General features: G+C 35.3%; 1 protein-coding gene across 4 annotated transcripts in view; it reads left to right on the forward strand.

Moving 5' to 3' along the window:
- Positions 1-15,022, forward strand: part of LOC144970102 (copper-transporting ATPase 1-like) — a 69,638-nt gene extending 54,616 nt beyond the window's left edge. For all 4 annotated transcript variants that reach the window (XM_078909330.1, XM_078909327.1, XM_078909328.1 and 1 more), the window contains 6 exons: positions 853-1,011; positions 1,840-1,982; positions 2,458-2,661; positions 7,388-7,505; positions 8,000-8,102; positions 9,628-15,022. In XM_078909330.1, coding sequence (XP_078765456.1) covers positions 853-1,011; positions 1,840-1,982; positions 2,458-2,661; positions 7,388-7,505; positions 8,000-8,102; positions 9,628-9,880 — 980 coding nt within the window. In that variant the 3' untranslated portion in view covers positions 9,881-15,022. The remainder of the gene's footprint in view (positions 1-852; positions 1,012-1,839; positions 1,983-2,457; positions 2,662-7,387; positions 7,506-7,999; positions 8,103-9,627) is intronic.
- Positions 15,023-17,571: the final 2,549 nt, after the last annotated feature.

Below are 17,571 nucleotides of genomic sequence, written 5' to 3' on the forward strand. Positions count from 1 at the left end.
CTCTCTCTCTCTCTCTCTCTCTCTCTCTCTCTCTCTCTCTCTCTCTCTCTCTCTCTCCTCTCTCTCTCTCTCTCTCTCTCTCCTCTCTCTCTCTCTCTCTCTCTCTCTCTCTCTCCTCTCTCTCTCTCCTCTCTCTCTCTCTCTCTCTCTCTCTCTCTCTCTCTCTCTCTCTCTCTCTCTCTCTCTCTCTCTCTCTTCTCTCTCTCTCTCTCTCTCTCTCTCTCTCTCTCTCTCTCTCTCTCTCTCTCTCTCTCTCTCTTCTCTCTCTCTCTCTCTCTCTCTCTCTCTCTCTCTCTCTCTCTCTCTCTCTCTCTCTCTCTCTCTCTCTCTCTCTCTCTCTCTCTCTCTCTCCCCTCTCTCTCTCTCTCTCTCTCTCTCTCTCTCTCTGTGTGTGTGTGTGTGTGTGTGAAAAGCAATATAATCAGGCCATTACAAAGGGTACTAGAACTCTTGTTGCGATTTATGTCTTAATGATTTATATGTTGGGGAAAGATCATAAAACTCTAATATTTATTTCTTTATTCATTCATTTATTTATTCTTTTTTTTTTTTTCCTTTGTATTCTTTGTACAGCATGTAATATCAATATGATCCTACAATTAAAAACTTTGAAATTGAAATTGTACTGCTCTTCTATCGACTCCACATTTGTGAAAATATAAATTTACTTGAATCAGCCTTGTTAAAACTTTTCTTGCCAAAAACAAAACGTGTCATCCTGAATTGTATGATTACCAGCAAGGAAATCAGAACGTAAACACAGAATAGGCTTAATGAGATGTCAGGGCATAGTGAGAAGTGAGAAGAAGCTAAAACCGTGTCTTATTTAATATTTAAAAATCTTTACCCCAGATCTAGTTGCTGGAGCATCAGCATCCCAAACGTATGACGTTCTCATTGGAAATAGAGAATGGATGCAAAGAAATGCCCTGGAGGTGACCCAAGAGATGAATGAGGCAATGACAGAACATGAACTTTTAGGTCATACGGCTGTCTTGTGTGCTGTTGATGGTAAGTTGGGTTTTTGTATTTGTTGGTCAAGACTTCGCTCAAGGCATGGGGATTTACTTTGTTGTCTCTTCTATACCTCTGTAAGAGCATTTATTTGTACATGGGCTGGCATAATATAGTTTTATTTTATTTGGACAAGTTTTAGGGTTTTTTGTGGATTTGTCTGTATTTGCCTTTTTTTTTTTTTTTAAATTTGGTGGGAATGAGGTGGAGCTGAGAAGAAGAGGTGTAGACTGAAATCAGCCAAATTGTCAAATTTTTAAAAAGGGAAACAAAAAAATATGAGTTTATTAGGATGTATTATGAGACTTTTAACAATAATCATGTTATGCATAGCACACGGGTCACATATGTTATTGATGGATAACATTTATTGACTATAGCTAAGCAAAGCTCTTTTAGACTTTTGATGTCCGAGCACATCCCAGTGTAACTATTTTCACACAGTATTTTGTGAAATTTGTTTTTCGCTTTCCAAACTGGTTGTGTACACACAAAAAAGGGTAGCCTACAGGACTGACTGTTGCACTGTAGAATTATATTGTTTTGTTTCATATTGCATGTTTGAGTGGTTGTATGTTTTGAGTGAAAGTAGACATGTTACTGTTAAAGCGCTTTGAGCTTGTTGATATACTGGGTAAGGCACTATATAAAAACCATATATTATTATTATTAGGTAAATAGGGAGGAATGGAGACTACGTACAGCTTGGCATGAATTGGAAAGGTAACAGGTATTGCAATCAATGAGTGTCATTAGACATCCTTTTTTTTTCCAGAATAACTCACTATTATTTTTTTTTTAAATTTCATTATCTTTTTCCCCCAGGAGTCATCACCGTCATGTTTGCAGTGTCAGATGCTGTCAAATCAGAAGCTCATTTGGCCGTTCATGAGTTGAAGAAAATGGGCCTGGAAGTGATTTTACTGACTGGGGACAACCACAGGACAGCTAGGGCTATAGCCAAAGAGGTTAGATAAGCAATAGCAATTTTGCTCTATTTCTTGTTCTTTTTTTTGTTTTTTGTTTTTTAAAATTATTTCCTATTCAATAAAAGAAGGTGATAGGCGTTACAGGTAGGATCTCCTCTAATCCTACAAATTGATTACTTTATAGCTGGAAGGCAAAAATATTACCATTCCTTTCTGGATGTGGCGAATATTAAAAGTGATTTCTTTTTTACCTGTTGATTGAACACAATTGAATATAATGAGGAGAAAAAAACAATAAAACATTTAACAAGCAATGTACCAAGCTATGAAATACATAGAATTCAGAAAGATGGGAGAATAGGTCTTATCACATCTTGTTGTGATAAACAAAAGAGAATAGTATTTTTTATATAATAATTTTATTGCAACTGATTATTTGCTTGATATTTGATTTTCCATACAACACTCCAACTTAGTAATTACGTTGATATTTTATTTTCCATGCAACACAAAGGTTGGCATCCAGAGAGTTTATTCAGAGGTGCTTCCGTCCCACAAAGTGAAGAAAATTCAATTATTACAAGAGAGAGGGAGGAAAGTGGCCATGGTGGGGGACGGGGTCAATGACTCACCTGCTCTGGCCCAGGCAGATGTTGGCATCGCTATCGGCACTGGCACTGATGTGGCTGTCGAGGCGGCAGACATTGTGCTCATCAAGGTTGGTTGGACATTTATTATTCTGATAACTAGCAAAGGCTCAGGATTAATGTTGGCAGTTGTTCAATGGGCCATTCCATGCAGAGAGTCAATTTTTTGGTAAAAATTCATTGTAAAAATAATGGTTACTAAACCTTTGCACAGCCGTTTACTGCTTTCACTTTAGTTCGACAGGTAAATTTTGCCGGACGCTAGTTCATAACAGATGGCGAGTCACGGCCTGTGCCGAAAGGGAGACTGAGCAATTTTTCCTGTTTTGATGATTTTTTTCTCAAGTTCAAAGTGGCGTAGTAAAGATGCTATTAGATGTAGTAATGAGATATTTTAGAGTCATAACTAGCGATCTACATACTTTTATTCGATATAATTTTAGTAGATCATTTGGGAATAGATTTTATAGGAAATAACCATAAAAATGGGTCAGAAATTTTAATTACTTCAAACGATATAATCAAAAATTACATAGTTATCTGAGTTTATACAAATAAACGAGAAATACTGCAATAATCATCAATATTCACAGAGTAGAAATATATAATCAAAGTCGTTTTGTAATGAAGCATTGTTGAGATATCCGCTCACCTGTACAGCAATATCCTTTTTTGACAGCAATAAAAAAAATGCGTAATCACCGAATTGTAGGGGTTTGTTGATCAAATGATCAAAACGAACTGATTTTAGTAATGGCAATTGCCAATTCTTAGGAAAAGATATGTTATATACATTCCTTTGACGTTTGTATAGATCTAAACTATATAATAATAATAATAATAATAATAATAATAATAATAATAAATAATATGATGATGATGATGATGATAATGATCATTTTCATGAAAATAATATAGTGGCTATCACATAAACTCCTGCTAATTTTGGTAAACACAATAATTTCTCTTTAAAATATCGTTCTAAATGCCCGTTTAAAAAAATATTGGAATTCGCCTTTATATGTCGACTCTGACAGAAAGGCAATAAAAAAAAAAAAAAAGAAAGAAAGAAAGAATAAAAAATTATACTGAATCATTTGCGGCCAAAGAATTGACTCATCACCTGTTTCCAAGAGTTTTATTTAACTTCCCAACGCCCCAAATTACTATCAATTCATTCAATATAATTTACTCCTCCCCACTCCACGCTCTCCGGCAATTTCCTTTCATGTCCCTCAAACTGCTTTCTTTCCATTGAGCGTCCAATCAGCTTTTTACAATTGCCCATTTCCAATTGGCTGCTGAATAAGGATAATTCTAATTTCAATTGTCCACAGTGACTTCTTATCAGTAGACAATCATTGTCCACCACTCGGTCATCAGCAAAGTCAAGAAAGCTCCTCCTACTCAAATCACACATACCCACGAATATGATAGGCCTTTTAGACCAGTCACTGGTCTTTGATGTTACACAACCATCCGCCAGCTTTGATCACATCGCTTTTGATGATGTCACTCAATATCTATCTTCTTCCCTCAACCCCGTTGACTGTACCACGAGTCAACATAAAAGAATATCGCGATGAGGTGCGAATCGTGAAGATGGAATGACTTAGCTGTGTTAAAGTTATAGGTTCAAAGTTCAATTGTCAGGGAGAACTGATGAGAGATTAAACTGAGCTGGTAAAATGAAAATTGTTTCGTGGTAAAACGTTGCATAAATTAGTTTTATGTACACCAACACACACACACACACACACGCACACACTTTCACAGACACACACTCTCTCTCTCTCTCTCTCTCTCTCTCTCTCTCTCTCTCTCTCTCTCTCTCTCTCTCTCTCTCTCTTTCTCTCTCTCTCTCTCCCTCTCTCCAGTGCTGCGACAAAAAAAAAAAAGGATAGCTAATACTATTTAAAATGGAAATTTGTTGAAAATGGTCTGCTTATTGAACAACCGAAGCATCGTGGATAACAGAAATGATCATTGTGAATCAGTTGAAACACGTGATATCGATGTAATACTAATACTAGTAATAATCATATAATATCAGTGTATTTATCTTACTCTTGATCACCACTGTAATAATAATAATAATAATAATAATAATAATGATGATGATAATAGTAAAAAATAAATAATATCCATTTTTTGACAATAAAAAATCGTGATAAACGCATTGATAAAGATGGGGGGGGGGGGGAGGATTAATGATCAGATAATCAAAATGAACTGTTCTTTTAAAATAAATTGACAATCATAGGTAAAGATAAGTTATAAGTATTCCTTTGAACTTTGTATAGACGTCTAGATCTTAACACATTTTTATACTTTTTATTGACATGCGTAAAACCTCACGATTATTGTAAGGAAAAGCTGATTGTTACATTTCACAGAAACGGCATCTAATTAACCAACGTTCTGTTTTCTTTTTTTCACCGGTGGAACTTCACTTCCTATTTCTGGAGCAGTTTGCATGAAATGTTTTTTAACCACTTCTCATTTGAGCCCTTTCACAGCTTATTCGGCAGAGTCCATTTGCCATTTGCATTGAGACAATGCTTGTTTTCAGTATGACCATTCATCTGAGTAAAGAAAAAAAATCATTAGTTATTATTGATATTGATGATGATGATGATGATGATGATGATGATGATAATGATAATAATAATTGTAATTATAAGAGTTATAATAATATTATTGATTGTTGGTAATAATACGATAGTTATCGCCTAGATGCCTGCTAATAATAATAACGTAATAATTTTCCTTTAAAATATAGTTCTAAATGCCCGTTATTCAAAATGGAATCCGCCTATATACCCACTCTGAAATATTTTTAGCAAAAATAAGATAGAGAAAGAAGTTTACTGTAGCATTTGCGGCCAAAAAAATTGATTTATCACCGGTCTGCGAGAGTCTTATTTGACACACAGACAACGCCCCAAATTACGTTCAATTCATTTCAAATTTACTCCATCTCTCCAGCAATTTCATCCCATGACCTCCAAACTGATTTCTATCCATGGAGCGCCAATCAGATGTTTACAATTACCCATTTCCAATTGGCTGCTGAAAAAGGACATTTATAATTTCAATCGTCCACCAGTCGGTCGTCGGCAAAGTCAAATAAGCCCCTCCCACTCAAATCACATATCCCCTCGAAACTTCGGCCTTGTAGCGCAGTCCACCGGGCTTTTGATGTTACACAATCATCCGCCACATTTGATCACATCGCTTTTTGATGTCATAATATATCTATTTACCCTCTTTTCCCACGCCCGTTAACTGTACCAACGGGCGATGTAGAAGAATATCGAGGGAAGGTGCGAATCGTGAAGACGGAATGGCAAATCGGTGTGAAAGTTATAGGTTCAAAGTTCAATTTTCACAGAGAAATCATGAGAACTTGACTGAACAAGCAATAAAAAGCGTTCCGTGCTAAAAATGTGCGTACATGAGTTTTATACACACACACACACACGCTCCCCCCCCCCCCCCCCCCCCCCCCCCCCCCCCCCCCCTCTCTCTCTCTCTGAGTGTGTGTGTACTACTACTACTACTACTACTACTACTACTACTACTACTACTACTGCTGCTGCTGCTGATACTACTACTACTACTACTACTACTACTGCTGATACTACTACTACTACTACTACTACTACTACTACTACTACGATTACTACTATTACTGCGCTATCATCATCATCATCATCATCATTCATCATCCATAAAACAACAACAACAATAACGTTATCATCACAATTGGACTCGTGTTCTTATGTCTCAGGAGTTTGTCTGAATACGGGACTATTTTGTTAGCCAACAAAGAATTAGACAAGATGTGTTTACACGTTCATTGTGCAGAAACCTGTCATTACAAATCATTGAAATAAATGCTATATTAAAAGTAGATTATTACTCTTATATTTACTACCATGTGTTAGGGTAACAAAACTCAGATAACATCAATTTGAATTTTTTAAACAATTAAAAATATTTTTCAGGTTAATTTTAAATAGAAAAATATACATTTTTCAAGAGAGAATAAAGTATACTCACCATATCTTGATATCAATGAAAATAATTGCGTCTTGAAGATGAAAATGTGGCCGTTATATCCATATAAAATAGAAAAATATAAGAAGTGTATGGTCAGCAATTGCAGTGTAAAAATGAACGATTTTACGAAATCTGTCCTATAGCCTGACTGACAATGAAATCCAAGCGGTGCATTCCACCTGCGGGGATAAATATAGGCCAGTTTTCACGTTCTGGACATCTGTTATGACGAAACCACATGGTGGTCTCCCCGTCATTGACGGTGGGTCGTTCCCATTGGGGGGTGAGGCGGTAGTAAACTAAAGTGAAAGATTTCTAGTGTAATAAACGGCTGTGTTTGGTATAAGATGAAGCAGAAAGCTTAGACCCCTGGAATCAATGAGGGTCATTATTATTATGTATTTTTTCTAAATTTTGAGTCACAAGTCTCAAAACATGCTGGTAAAATTAAAATAATTGATATTTGTAGGACGAGTTTTCTGGCCAAAATTTTAAATATATGTTTTTTCAGAGTATGACACAATAGTATGTGCATATTCTCATGCCATTCAAGCTGATACATTCTGTCTTCGTCCGGGAATTTAGGTCAAATTAGTAATTGAAGTTTTTGATAGATTTTTCACCATCTGATTCAGCCCTCTATAAAGCCAGATTGACTTTGTGGATTACAAAGTATGTCAACCTTCTCAAATAGTTTTTTTTGGGTAATTCTCTTTTATGTCTTTGTTACAGAACGATTTACTGGATGTCTTAGCTGCCATAAAACTCTCCAAGAAAACTGTACGCAGGATACACATAAATTTCCTGGCTGCCTGTTTTTACAATTTTCTCGGTATTCCCATTGCAGCAGGTAAGAGAGTTTTGATTTATCTCCCCTTTCATCCCAGGAATCATCACTCGTTGCATTGTACAGGGCTGCCACTATTAGAGTTTTTAGAGGTCAATTTTTGGCCATGTTTGGATTATATAGTTTCAAATTTTTTACCCAAAACTTTCAGGGTCAGTTGGTGATTATTAGCTTGATTTTCACTCACCTCTGGCTCAGTGTGTAAATTAAACTTCGTTTCATTTATACTAAGTTATGAGAGGTTGAAAAACATCAGGCCCACCAGCAATGATTGAGTAGCTGAGAGTCTGTTAGAGCTGAAGACATTTTTTTTTTTTTTGCCACAGACTAGAACCTATCCAAAGGGTAGCAATAACATCCGTTTAATACCATAGAATCAGGGATAAATTCAAAAGGACTACTTTCCTTGCATTGCAGCTCCCAATAGTAAGTAAGAGAGTAGGTAAGTAAGAAGGGGTGTTTGTATGTCTAATCAGTTATTTGGTCCAATTCCACAGGTGTTTTAACTCCAATTGGCATCTCATTACGTCCTTGGATGGCATCTGCTGCCATGGCTATGTCTTCAGTATCTGTGGTGGCATCATCTCTTCTACTTAAGACGTAAGTAAATTTACTTAAGATCACGCTTATCCTCTTGTTATTCTCAACCAGCAGCTCCTCCATCTCCTACTACTCATTTTTCTCCTTGTTATTCCTCTTCCTCCTCATTTTTTCTTCTTTCTCCTTCTCCTCCTTTTCTTCCTCCTCATTCTTCATCTTCTTTCCTTCTTTTTTTTCTTCATCTTCTTTCCTTCTTTTTATTTCTTCATCTTCTTCTTCTCCTTTTTCTCCTTTCCTCTTTCTTTGTTTTCTCCTCCCTGCCTCCTTTATATAAGCTCATTACTGCTGTTAATCAACATTTCAAGTGAAAGAAAAGAATTAAGAGTTATCTTCATCATAGTAGCGGAGAATCACTTAATCAAAGACAAGTTGAAATGAATGGAAAGAAAATGTAGGCAAAATGTGACGATTATGACCTTGGTGATGAAGTTTTCTCACCATAGAACCCAAATCATTAAAACATTATTGGTCAAATCTCCCTAAATGAACACCGACTGAATGTGTATTCAACAAAGATAATTTGATTTTTTTTTTTTTAAAGTCAAGATACTGTTCTATGAGGCAAACAAGATATACATACCTGCCTGTTATTACGGAACGTCCGTAATTGTTACGGAAGTGTAAGGACAATTACTGACTTACGGAAATAGAAGAAATATTACTGATACAAATGGTCGCAACGTTAAATTAAAAAATAATAATTTATTTATTAATATAGTGTGTATAAAAATTTTGTTTGAAGAACTGTAAATGGTGTTAATATATATAATGTGTAGAATTTGTAGCAGATGTACTTTTTACTTATTCAATGGACTTGATTTCTTATGAATATTTTGCCATGCTGTGGAAAATGGACTTTGATTGAGGCTTGACCCGCATAAGTAGTAGGCCTATATAACATGATAAGTTTATTTTACATATATATAAAAGGGTGTATCTATCATTAATTTTGTTTGCTTTAGTATTACTGAAATTTGACCATTAATGACTGATGAATTTTGTATTTCTTACTGAATTTGAAATTTTCAAGTAGGCAGGTATGGATATATATTTTGCTCTTATCGTCACTAAATACATGACAAAAGATTGCAATTTTCTCTAAATGATGAATGAACATGTGACTTATCAGGTTTTGAGAGTCGCCTTCTGAAATGCAATTGCCATATCCAAGGATTGGGCCGAACAAGAGGTTTGTTTTATTAACTATACCTCTTTATTTTTTGTGGGTGTCCCGATACTGCAGTTGGTAGTACACTCACTTCACAATCAAAGGGACCGAGATCGATCCCGGGTGCAGTAAAAATAATTTTCTGACCCCCCTGTCCGCCCAGCAGTGATTGGGTAGCTGGGTCTGTTAGATCTGGTGGAGAGTACTTTGCGATAGACTAGAGTCCTATCCAAAGGGTAGCAAGCAATTGCTATTGTCCATTTCATGCTATAGAAACAGGGATAAACTCTGTATCCATGGGCCTAATGGCTCTGAAGGACTACTTTTTTTAAAACTTTTTTTTCTTTTCCGTAACAGATTCCGAAAACAGAGAAGAGAAGACCTGATGACTAGTGAATATTTCAAGAAGGTGGCATCCAACAGTGACGGAGATGACATCTCTCTTCATCGTGGAGCCTCCTGGGAGAACCCCACCGCTCGGCGAGAGGGAAGTATTCAATCTTGGTGGAACAACCTCAAACTTCCCAACGCCTCCACCAACAATGTGGACCAAAAGAGTTTGCTAGACAATCCAGACGACGATGGGGACATTGAGTCTACAACCTTATGATTGAATGGAAAAAATTTAATCTGCCTGAAAACAGGAATATTTTAAGCTTCTAGAAACTATGGATAGTAAAAAATATTGAACAAAGATAAATAATTTTTAAAAATAGCCTCAAAAAGGACTTAATTAAATACTTAATACAGGATTGTTTCGGTTCAAAATCCATCTTGACAAACAACAATTCATTTAGATAGTAATACTTTTAATTAAGCAGAATCCAGAAAGATGGGGAGAAAAGGTATCTTCATGTCACGTCGTGATAAACAAAGGAGAAAAGCCATTATATTTATTTTTATTCAATGCTTTTTGTTGGAAAATGAAGAATACAAAAGTATTTATAGAGATAAGTAGAAGTAGAACAGCCAAAAAGTAAAGAAATAACTTAAAAGAGTTTTTCTCCATTTTTTTTTTTTAAGTAATCAGATTCACTTTTCTTAAAAGCTTTTGTGATTGAATATGATTTTGTAACTAGAAGACCTATCTATTTTTAGATTTGATAGATATAATGTTAATATATATGTATGATATTATCATACACAACTTATTTATTGAAAGTTATTAATACCCAGCCTTACTAATCCAAAAAGTGTTGTGTGTTGTTTGAGTCAGAATTTCTTCGAGTCAGAAGCTAAAAGACAAATCTAAGAGCCCAGTACTAAAACTGCCTAAGTCACGTTTTTAGTTATTTTTCAGCTGATCTTGTGGTCTGACATTTGTCTTCAGACCAAACGGTCTAGAGTTTGAGTCCCAATCTGAGCAGTACATAGTTGAGTCCTTGGGCAAGGCTTTTTACTCGCATTCTCTCACCATACTCAGGTGTAAAATAAGTACCTGGTCATTATTAGCATTGTCTCTGTCAGAAAAAAAAAATTATAATACAGCCTTACAGGTATCATGTCTTGTCCTACATGTTAACTGTTGCTGATGAGTAGGGACCCCATGTAAAGCGCTTTGAGAACGTTTAATGGATATTGCTCAAGTTTGTTTTGTTTTTGGTTTTTTGATAAACATGATCTAAGTCCCTGTATCTTAATACTACAACTTGTTTTTGTTTCTTGTATACTCTCGTTACTAAAATCCAAACTTTAACCTTTCTCAAAACTAACTTCCTGTGACGTAAGTACTTTTAGCACTAAGCTCTTCAATTATATCCCAGGATATTGGTGAGGCGACTGGTCTGATATAGACCAAGTAAGCAAACTATTGTACACATCTGTGAATGTGAGCATTTGTGTTTTTCTGTGAGAGATGACTTTTGTTTTCCTGTGTAAATCATCTCTTTTAAATGTGTGTGTATTAGAGAACATTTGTCTCCCTTTTTCAGGATGGCATCAGTCGTTGGGAGAGTAAGACATGTGAGATTAAACTTTAAATCTTTAAACTTAATGATAAGCAACTCCAGCTAAGTTATTGTATACCCATTTTGTTAAATAATTAAAGCCAAGAAATAGTGTATGAAAAAGAGGGTTTCACAAGTATTTTATCATCATAAATGTGTTATTCAAATTCCATTCATTACATTACTTACATTTCTTTTATACTCATACAGTTTTAGTGCAAGTGAATGTTCAGACCTGAATGTCTGAAGCTAGGAAATGTAAAATGATGGAACTTGCAATGAATATTTATCATTGTACAAACATGAAAATGGAAAAGCTGTGGTTAGAAACAGAACTGTTTTTAGGCGGTTGCATTCCTGATTAAGATTATAAATTCAATTTCCCATGAAATTGTCTACTTTGACTTGACACCAGATTGAGTGAACGGATCACATTTTGCCTAAGGTACCTGTTGAATTCATTGTGCTTAGTGCATTTCATGTCATATTTCTTATTTCATTGAACCATACGGAACCAATTCTTCATTCAGACAGTACGTTGGGCATCCTGTTGTTTAAATTTAATGGTACTCTTACAATAGCAATCCCTGCCTTTAGCACACAATTCTTCTTCATTCCCCCCTCATATTGTCTTCGTGTTTGAATGTCTAGTTGGTGATGGAATACCGTTGTATTCATCAGCTTCTGTCAGAGCCCCATACACTTTGGTCTGCAGAGGTGTGAAACCAGGGCCAAAAAAACCCTCTCTTGCTGTGACACACTTTTGGGCAGGTCTGGAGTACATGGTGGGCGTGTCTTCTTCTCCTTCACCACAATCACATATGCCTGTTTCTTTTATTTTGAAAATCATGAGCATGTGGTGTTTTAGGAAGGTTGTGTCCTGATCGGAGACTAAAGACTGTGACCTGATCTTCTCTATTTTAAAGTTTGACTGGGTCACTATAGTACTCATTCACAAGTAAGTTTAGGAGAGTTCCAATTTATTTGACCCTGAAATCACTTCTTACCGTTGTCATTGTCATGAAGAAATTAGGACAAGCAGTGCAACTAGGGTTTCAAATAAAGCCTAGGTCACATCTCAGTTACTGTCTAAATAAATACAGTCAAGTCTAACCAGATAAATAACGTGGAAAATTATGATTAGAAAGATATTCTGCCTCACCATTTAAAACTTAAGAGAGTTTTTATTGATTAATGCAAGTCTTCTGTGTTATTATGTCACTCAACGCCAAATTATGCCTAATACTAAAAATTATCATAAATAATCATCAACCAGAACCACGCCATGTCATACTCCTTCCATCCATGAAAAAAGTCTGCCAACCTATTTTTTAAAGAGTTACTTGATAATTTTAAGCCAAACAAAAAAATTTTTAATCCAATAAAATGTTTCCACCGCACGCTACCTTTTAATGTTAGCGTCACAAATAAGGATGTTTTCTTTTCTTTTTGTTTGAGTAGAATGTAAATTAAATCAATTTATTCTCAAATGTATGAATATGAATTTGCCCTTTGTTTTGTAGCATTAAACTTTTTAAAGTTAATGTTTTTGTTATCATGAAGGGTTTCTTCAATATGCAAACATCCATCATCTTCAGTGAAAATGATAAAACATTAATATATTATTGGCCAATTTAAGTTGTTTTTTTAATTTGTCATCATGGCCAAGGTTGCATTATACCGATTATGTGAGATAATGTTAAGAAGTCAGCATCACAAGTGGGCTAAGTCTTCCTTCAATGATTAATAGTGGCCATAACAAAATGTAGTTCTTCCCAGACCCTAGCTGGAGCCTGTAATGGAAGGGAGAGGGGGGGGGGGGGGGGGGTAGTGAGATTTAAGCATGTGCATTTTATTTTTTTCTAACAGAATTGTTTTTTAATTCACTCATATATCATCCAGCTAGTTTTTTTGTTTTGTTTTTTTAAATAATAATATCTTTATTGTCCATGAAGACAATTTTTCATTTGGTTACAACATATACATAATATACGCAAACAGACATAAATGAAACAAAAAGTGCAAAACCACACACACAAACACACACTAACAGACTCACACTTAAATAGGCTTCGCGTAACCTATCTAAAAAGCATATCATCATGATTACAAACGTTAATATATTTATGTATACATATTAGTTGAGTGTGGATAGAAATCATCCAAGTCTTCCTTTTGGTGGGATCTCATGTCACCATCTTTGTAAGACTTGGAAGAACGTGTGTATATGTGTGTGTGTGTGAGAGAGAGAGAGAGAAGAAAGAGAAGCGGAGATCTAGTGAATTTGAGAGGTATGAATGAGAGATCTTTTTATGTTTCGTTTTGCTTTGCTTTTCGTTAGTTTATTTCTATGTCATTATATTTACCTTTTTATTATGATTAGTTTAATTATTATTTTTTGTAATTCACTACTCTATATCTATACCCAATATACATTTCCAAAAGTGGATAAATAACGTTCATCTTATCTAGGCTGGTTGCGAGTAGATTATTGCTGCAAGGATTTTTACATGTGTTCTTCCCTTAAACTAGTCCCCTTTTATTTACTTTTTCTTGGGCCTTCTTGGTGACCCAGGTATAGCTAGCACAGATCAATCTCATCTTATTCTTCTGCTAAGTGAACTGTGGAAGGAATGACCTCCTGTGCCCTGATATTACTTAACATTTCACAAGCTTTCTTAAGACTTCAAAAACCAAATTAAAACAATTAACACTGCTTATTCGTCAAATTAATTGACGTCAGTGAGATGCCTTTAGTTTGGTTTTGTGGGTTTTTTTGTTGTTTTTTTTGTTTGTTTTTTTTTTAGGGGGGGAGGGGGAGGGAAGTTGGATTGTTATTGTTTTGTTTGTTTGTTTTTGGTGGGTTTTTTTTTTTTGGAGCTATCATTGTGAACCAATCAGAAGTTATTTGATATAAAATGCACTTCTTCTCAATTGGTTCTTAAAGGAAAGTTGGAAAATTGCCCAATGGCAGCTTACCTGTGGAATATTTTTATGAATCTTTTATCAATCCATGCTTTGGCATCATGTTATGTGTTGTGCATCTATTAAATCCGTGGATGATAAAGGTCATTGATGTTGGATGATTCTTTAAATTTCTAGATTGCAAATTCAAACTTTAAATAAATAGGATCACCCAGTTTTTTTATTCTTTTAGTTAGAAAAATAGAATTGAATAGTATACCTGGCAAAAAAAAAATTATAAAGAAATGCATCTATTTTTTAACTCTCACTTTTTTTAAATGGGTGCTTTTAAGTAAAACCTAACTCTAGATACGTAGTCTTTAACGCACTCAATCCTAGAGATTTTTGCTACTTTTCAAAATTGGAAAAAAAATGTATTAAAAATGAGCATGTGCATAGATATATTAATTCAACTACCATTCACATGTAAAAATTAAAAACATTAGCTTTGATACCACGCCTATAATTTGTCTCAGAAAAATGTAATAAATAGGCATGGGGTAAAAGTAACCAGGGTAAACAACGGATATAGTCAGTGTTAAGAGTGAGTTCAAATATACATTCATCTTTCTTGTTACTGGTGCTGAAATGACCTTAAAGTGTTGCAAGTGCTGTAAAACAAAACAAAACAAACAAGCACCCAACCTGTATGTAGAATGTCAGAACGGTCGCTTGCTATCTGATTAGACCACTATGTTATAATCATATTTTTAAGTTAAGCTCTTGAGGCGTTTTGTGATAACATTTATTAGGACATATACTATATGTGATATAACCACAATGTATAATATTTTAAGGCAACCATGTACATAACAAAAATTAAAAACCATTCTATATAATTATTGACGCTTTATTTTTTACATTATTCTTTTTTTTTTAATGAGTTTTTTATAGCCACTAGAATACTGATAAAGTCAAGACTGCCGGACCCTGGGCGGGGTTCCTGACCTCCCATAGCGGGCAGGGAGGTACTTGCTGTGTCTTCTATCACCCTGTGTCTGTTTTCCAATTGCTTTCTGTCTTTGTCTTGGAATGAGATTACTTGGTTTTGTCCTGACCCTGGCCGAAGTCCTTGCCTGGGAGGGAAACTAGTCAAATGTATAGTTATAGTTTTGGGAGATGATATTTTTCTCCTTGTAAATCATCTCTCTGTTATGTACTGTTATTTTTTTATTTTTAACATATGATTTGTAAACATTTGAGTGTATTCCCCTTAGTGGGGACCTGTGCTAGTGACTGGTTGAAACTTTGAGGTGATCTCAAACTAAGTACTCTGATAGTGTGCTCTTGGAATTCAAATCTGTTCCCTATTTGAACCGATTCCCCTTTGTCTTACTTTTTCTTCAAGCCCTTTTAATTGTACATCAAGAATGTCTTTACTATCCAATTTTCTTCCTTTTCACTGGCGCTGATATGACCTAAATGTGCTGCAAGCACCATAAAACCCTTTAAAACAAACAAACAGAAAAAAGAACAGAAAATTTGGGACCGATAAAAAGTGTTGATTTTAAGCAGATGTTAACGAGAATGCAGATTCCACTGTATAACGCAATATCCACCAAAAGTGTTCAAAGAAAGCGCTTTGCAAAGGGTTCCAATCTAAAGACAACAATGAACATGTAGGACATTGTATAACACCTGCACTGTAAGGTGCCATCACCAAAAAAAAAATTATTTTCGACTGAGACAACATTGTTACTGGTCAGGAACTCATTTTACACAAAAGTGCAGTGAGAAAATCTGACTAAAGACCTTTCTCAAGGACTCAACTTTGCACCTTGAACATTGAAAATAAAAAATATATATATTGAACATTTATATAGTGCAATATCTACTAAACATGCTCAAAGCAATTTACAAAGAGTCCTGAGCTGACAGCAACACTTACATGTAGGATGAGACATGATGCCTGTTAGGGGACATTTCACTTATTGACATCAAAGACAACGCTGTTAACAGCCAGGTACTCATTTTACACCCGAGTATGGTGAGAGAATGTGAGTAAAGAGTCTTTTCCAAGGACTCAACTATGCACTGCTCAAAACGGGACTCGAACCCAAGATCCTTGTCTGTGTTCAAGAAGTTCTTGAAAACATTTCTTTTTTGATGTCATGTAATTTCTTGAAAATTATTTTGTGTTGATGTAAAGCGCCAAGATGGCTAAAGATACTGTGCACTAAAAGTCCATTATTAATATTATTATTATTATTATTATTATTATTATTATTATTATTATTATTATTATTATTATTATCATTATCATTTTATTATTATTATTATTATTATTATTATTACTATTATTATCATAATTATTATTTTTACACTCGAGCACAGAAATCTCGAAATCATCGAAATCTCAAACTCTGTACAATTCCCAGTTTTAATCCCTCTATTTCGTTAGTATTGGCAACATGAAAATCTCGAACACTTTTCAGGGCCAGCATGGAAATCTCGAACAAACTGGACATTCCCTTGCGGTCTGTTGAGTTTTTTTTTCACAAATTGTTTGTGTTGAACGGAAGCGAAAGATGTCATCGCTCTCTCCCGTAGTGCTAAGTGTCAGTTAATGTGTTGCGTGTTCGTGTGTATGGCTTATATTTTGTGTGTGTGTGTGTGTGTGAGCATGCTGAACTGAGAGGGAATTGCGAAGCATGTTTGACCAGCGCCTTACGAACTCGCACACCACCTATGACTCCATCGTTACCTCACTTTATGGAACTTAATCTGAGGTGCCAGTACCATCGCAAAATGACCAGTATCACAGGGATGGGAGACTTGGCAGTGATTGCCTTAGGCAGTAACTGTTACGTATTAAAATGATACAAACAATTAGAGGTGGGGAAGGTGGGGTGAGAGCAATGACCTCCCTCTCTCTTTAGCCTGCTATGTTTTGTTTTTGTTTTTAAGGCTTTTACGGCGCTTGCAACACATTAAGGTCATATCAGCGCCAGTAAAAAGGAAGAAAATGGGATAGTAGAAAGTTCTAGAATTACAATTAAAGCACAAAAGAAAAGGTGAGACAAAGGGGAATTGGTTCAAATAGGGAACATGTAGATTCCAAGAGCACACCGTCAAAGTAGTTTGAGATCACCTAAAGTCTCATCCAGACACAAGCACATGTCCCAACTAAGAGGAATACACTCAAATGTTTACAAATCATATAATATAATATGTAAACTAAACATAATACAATGCATAACAGAGAGATGATTTACAATGAAAAAAATATCATCTCCAAAAACTATAACTATACATTCAACTGTTTCCCTCCCAGCCAAGGAGTAATCTCATTCCAAGACAACGACAGGAAACAATTGGAAAACGGGTATGGGGGGATAGAAGACACAGCATGTACCCCCCTGCCCACTATGGGAGGTCAGGATCCCCACCC

This window comes from Berghia stephanieae, chromosome 4, assembly GCF_034508935.2.
Source record: "Berghia stephanieae isolate SIO BIC M18660-M18661 chromosome 4, UCSD_Bste_1.3, whole genome shotgun sequence".
In the NCBI taxonomy this organism is placed as follows: domain Eukaryota; kingdom Metazoa; phylum Mollusca; class Gastropoda; order Nudibranchia; family Aeolidiidae; genus Berghia; species Berghia stephanieae.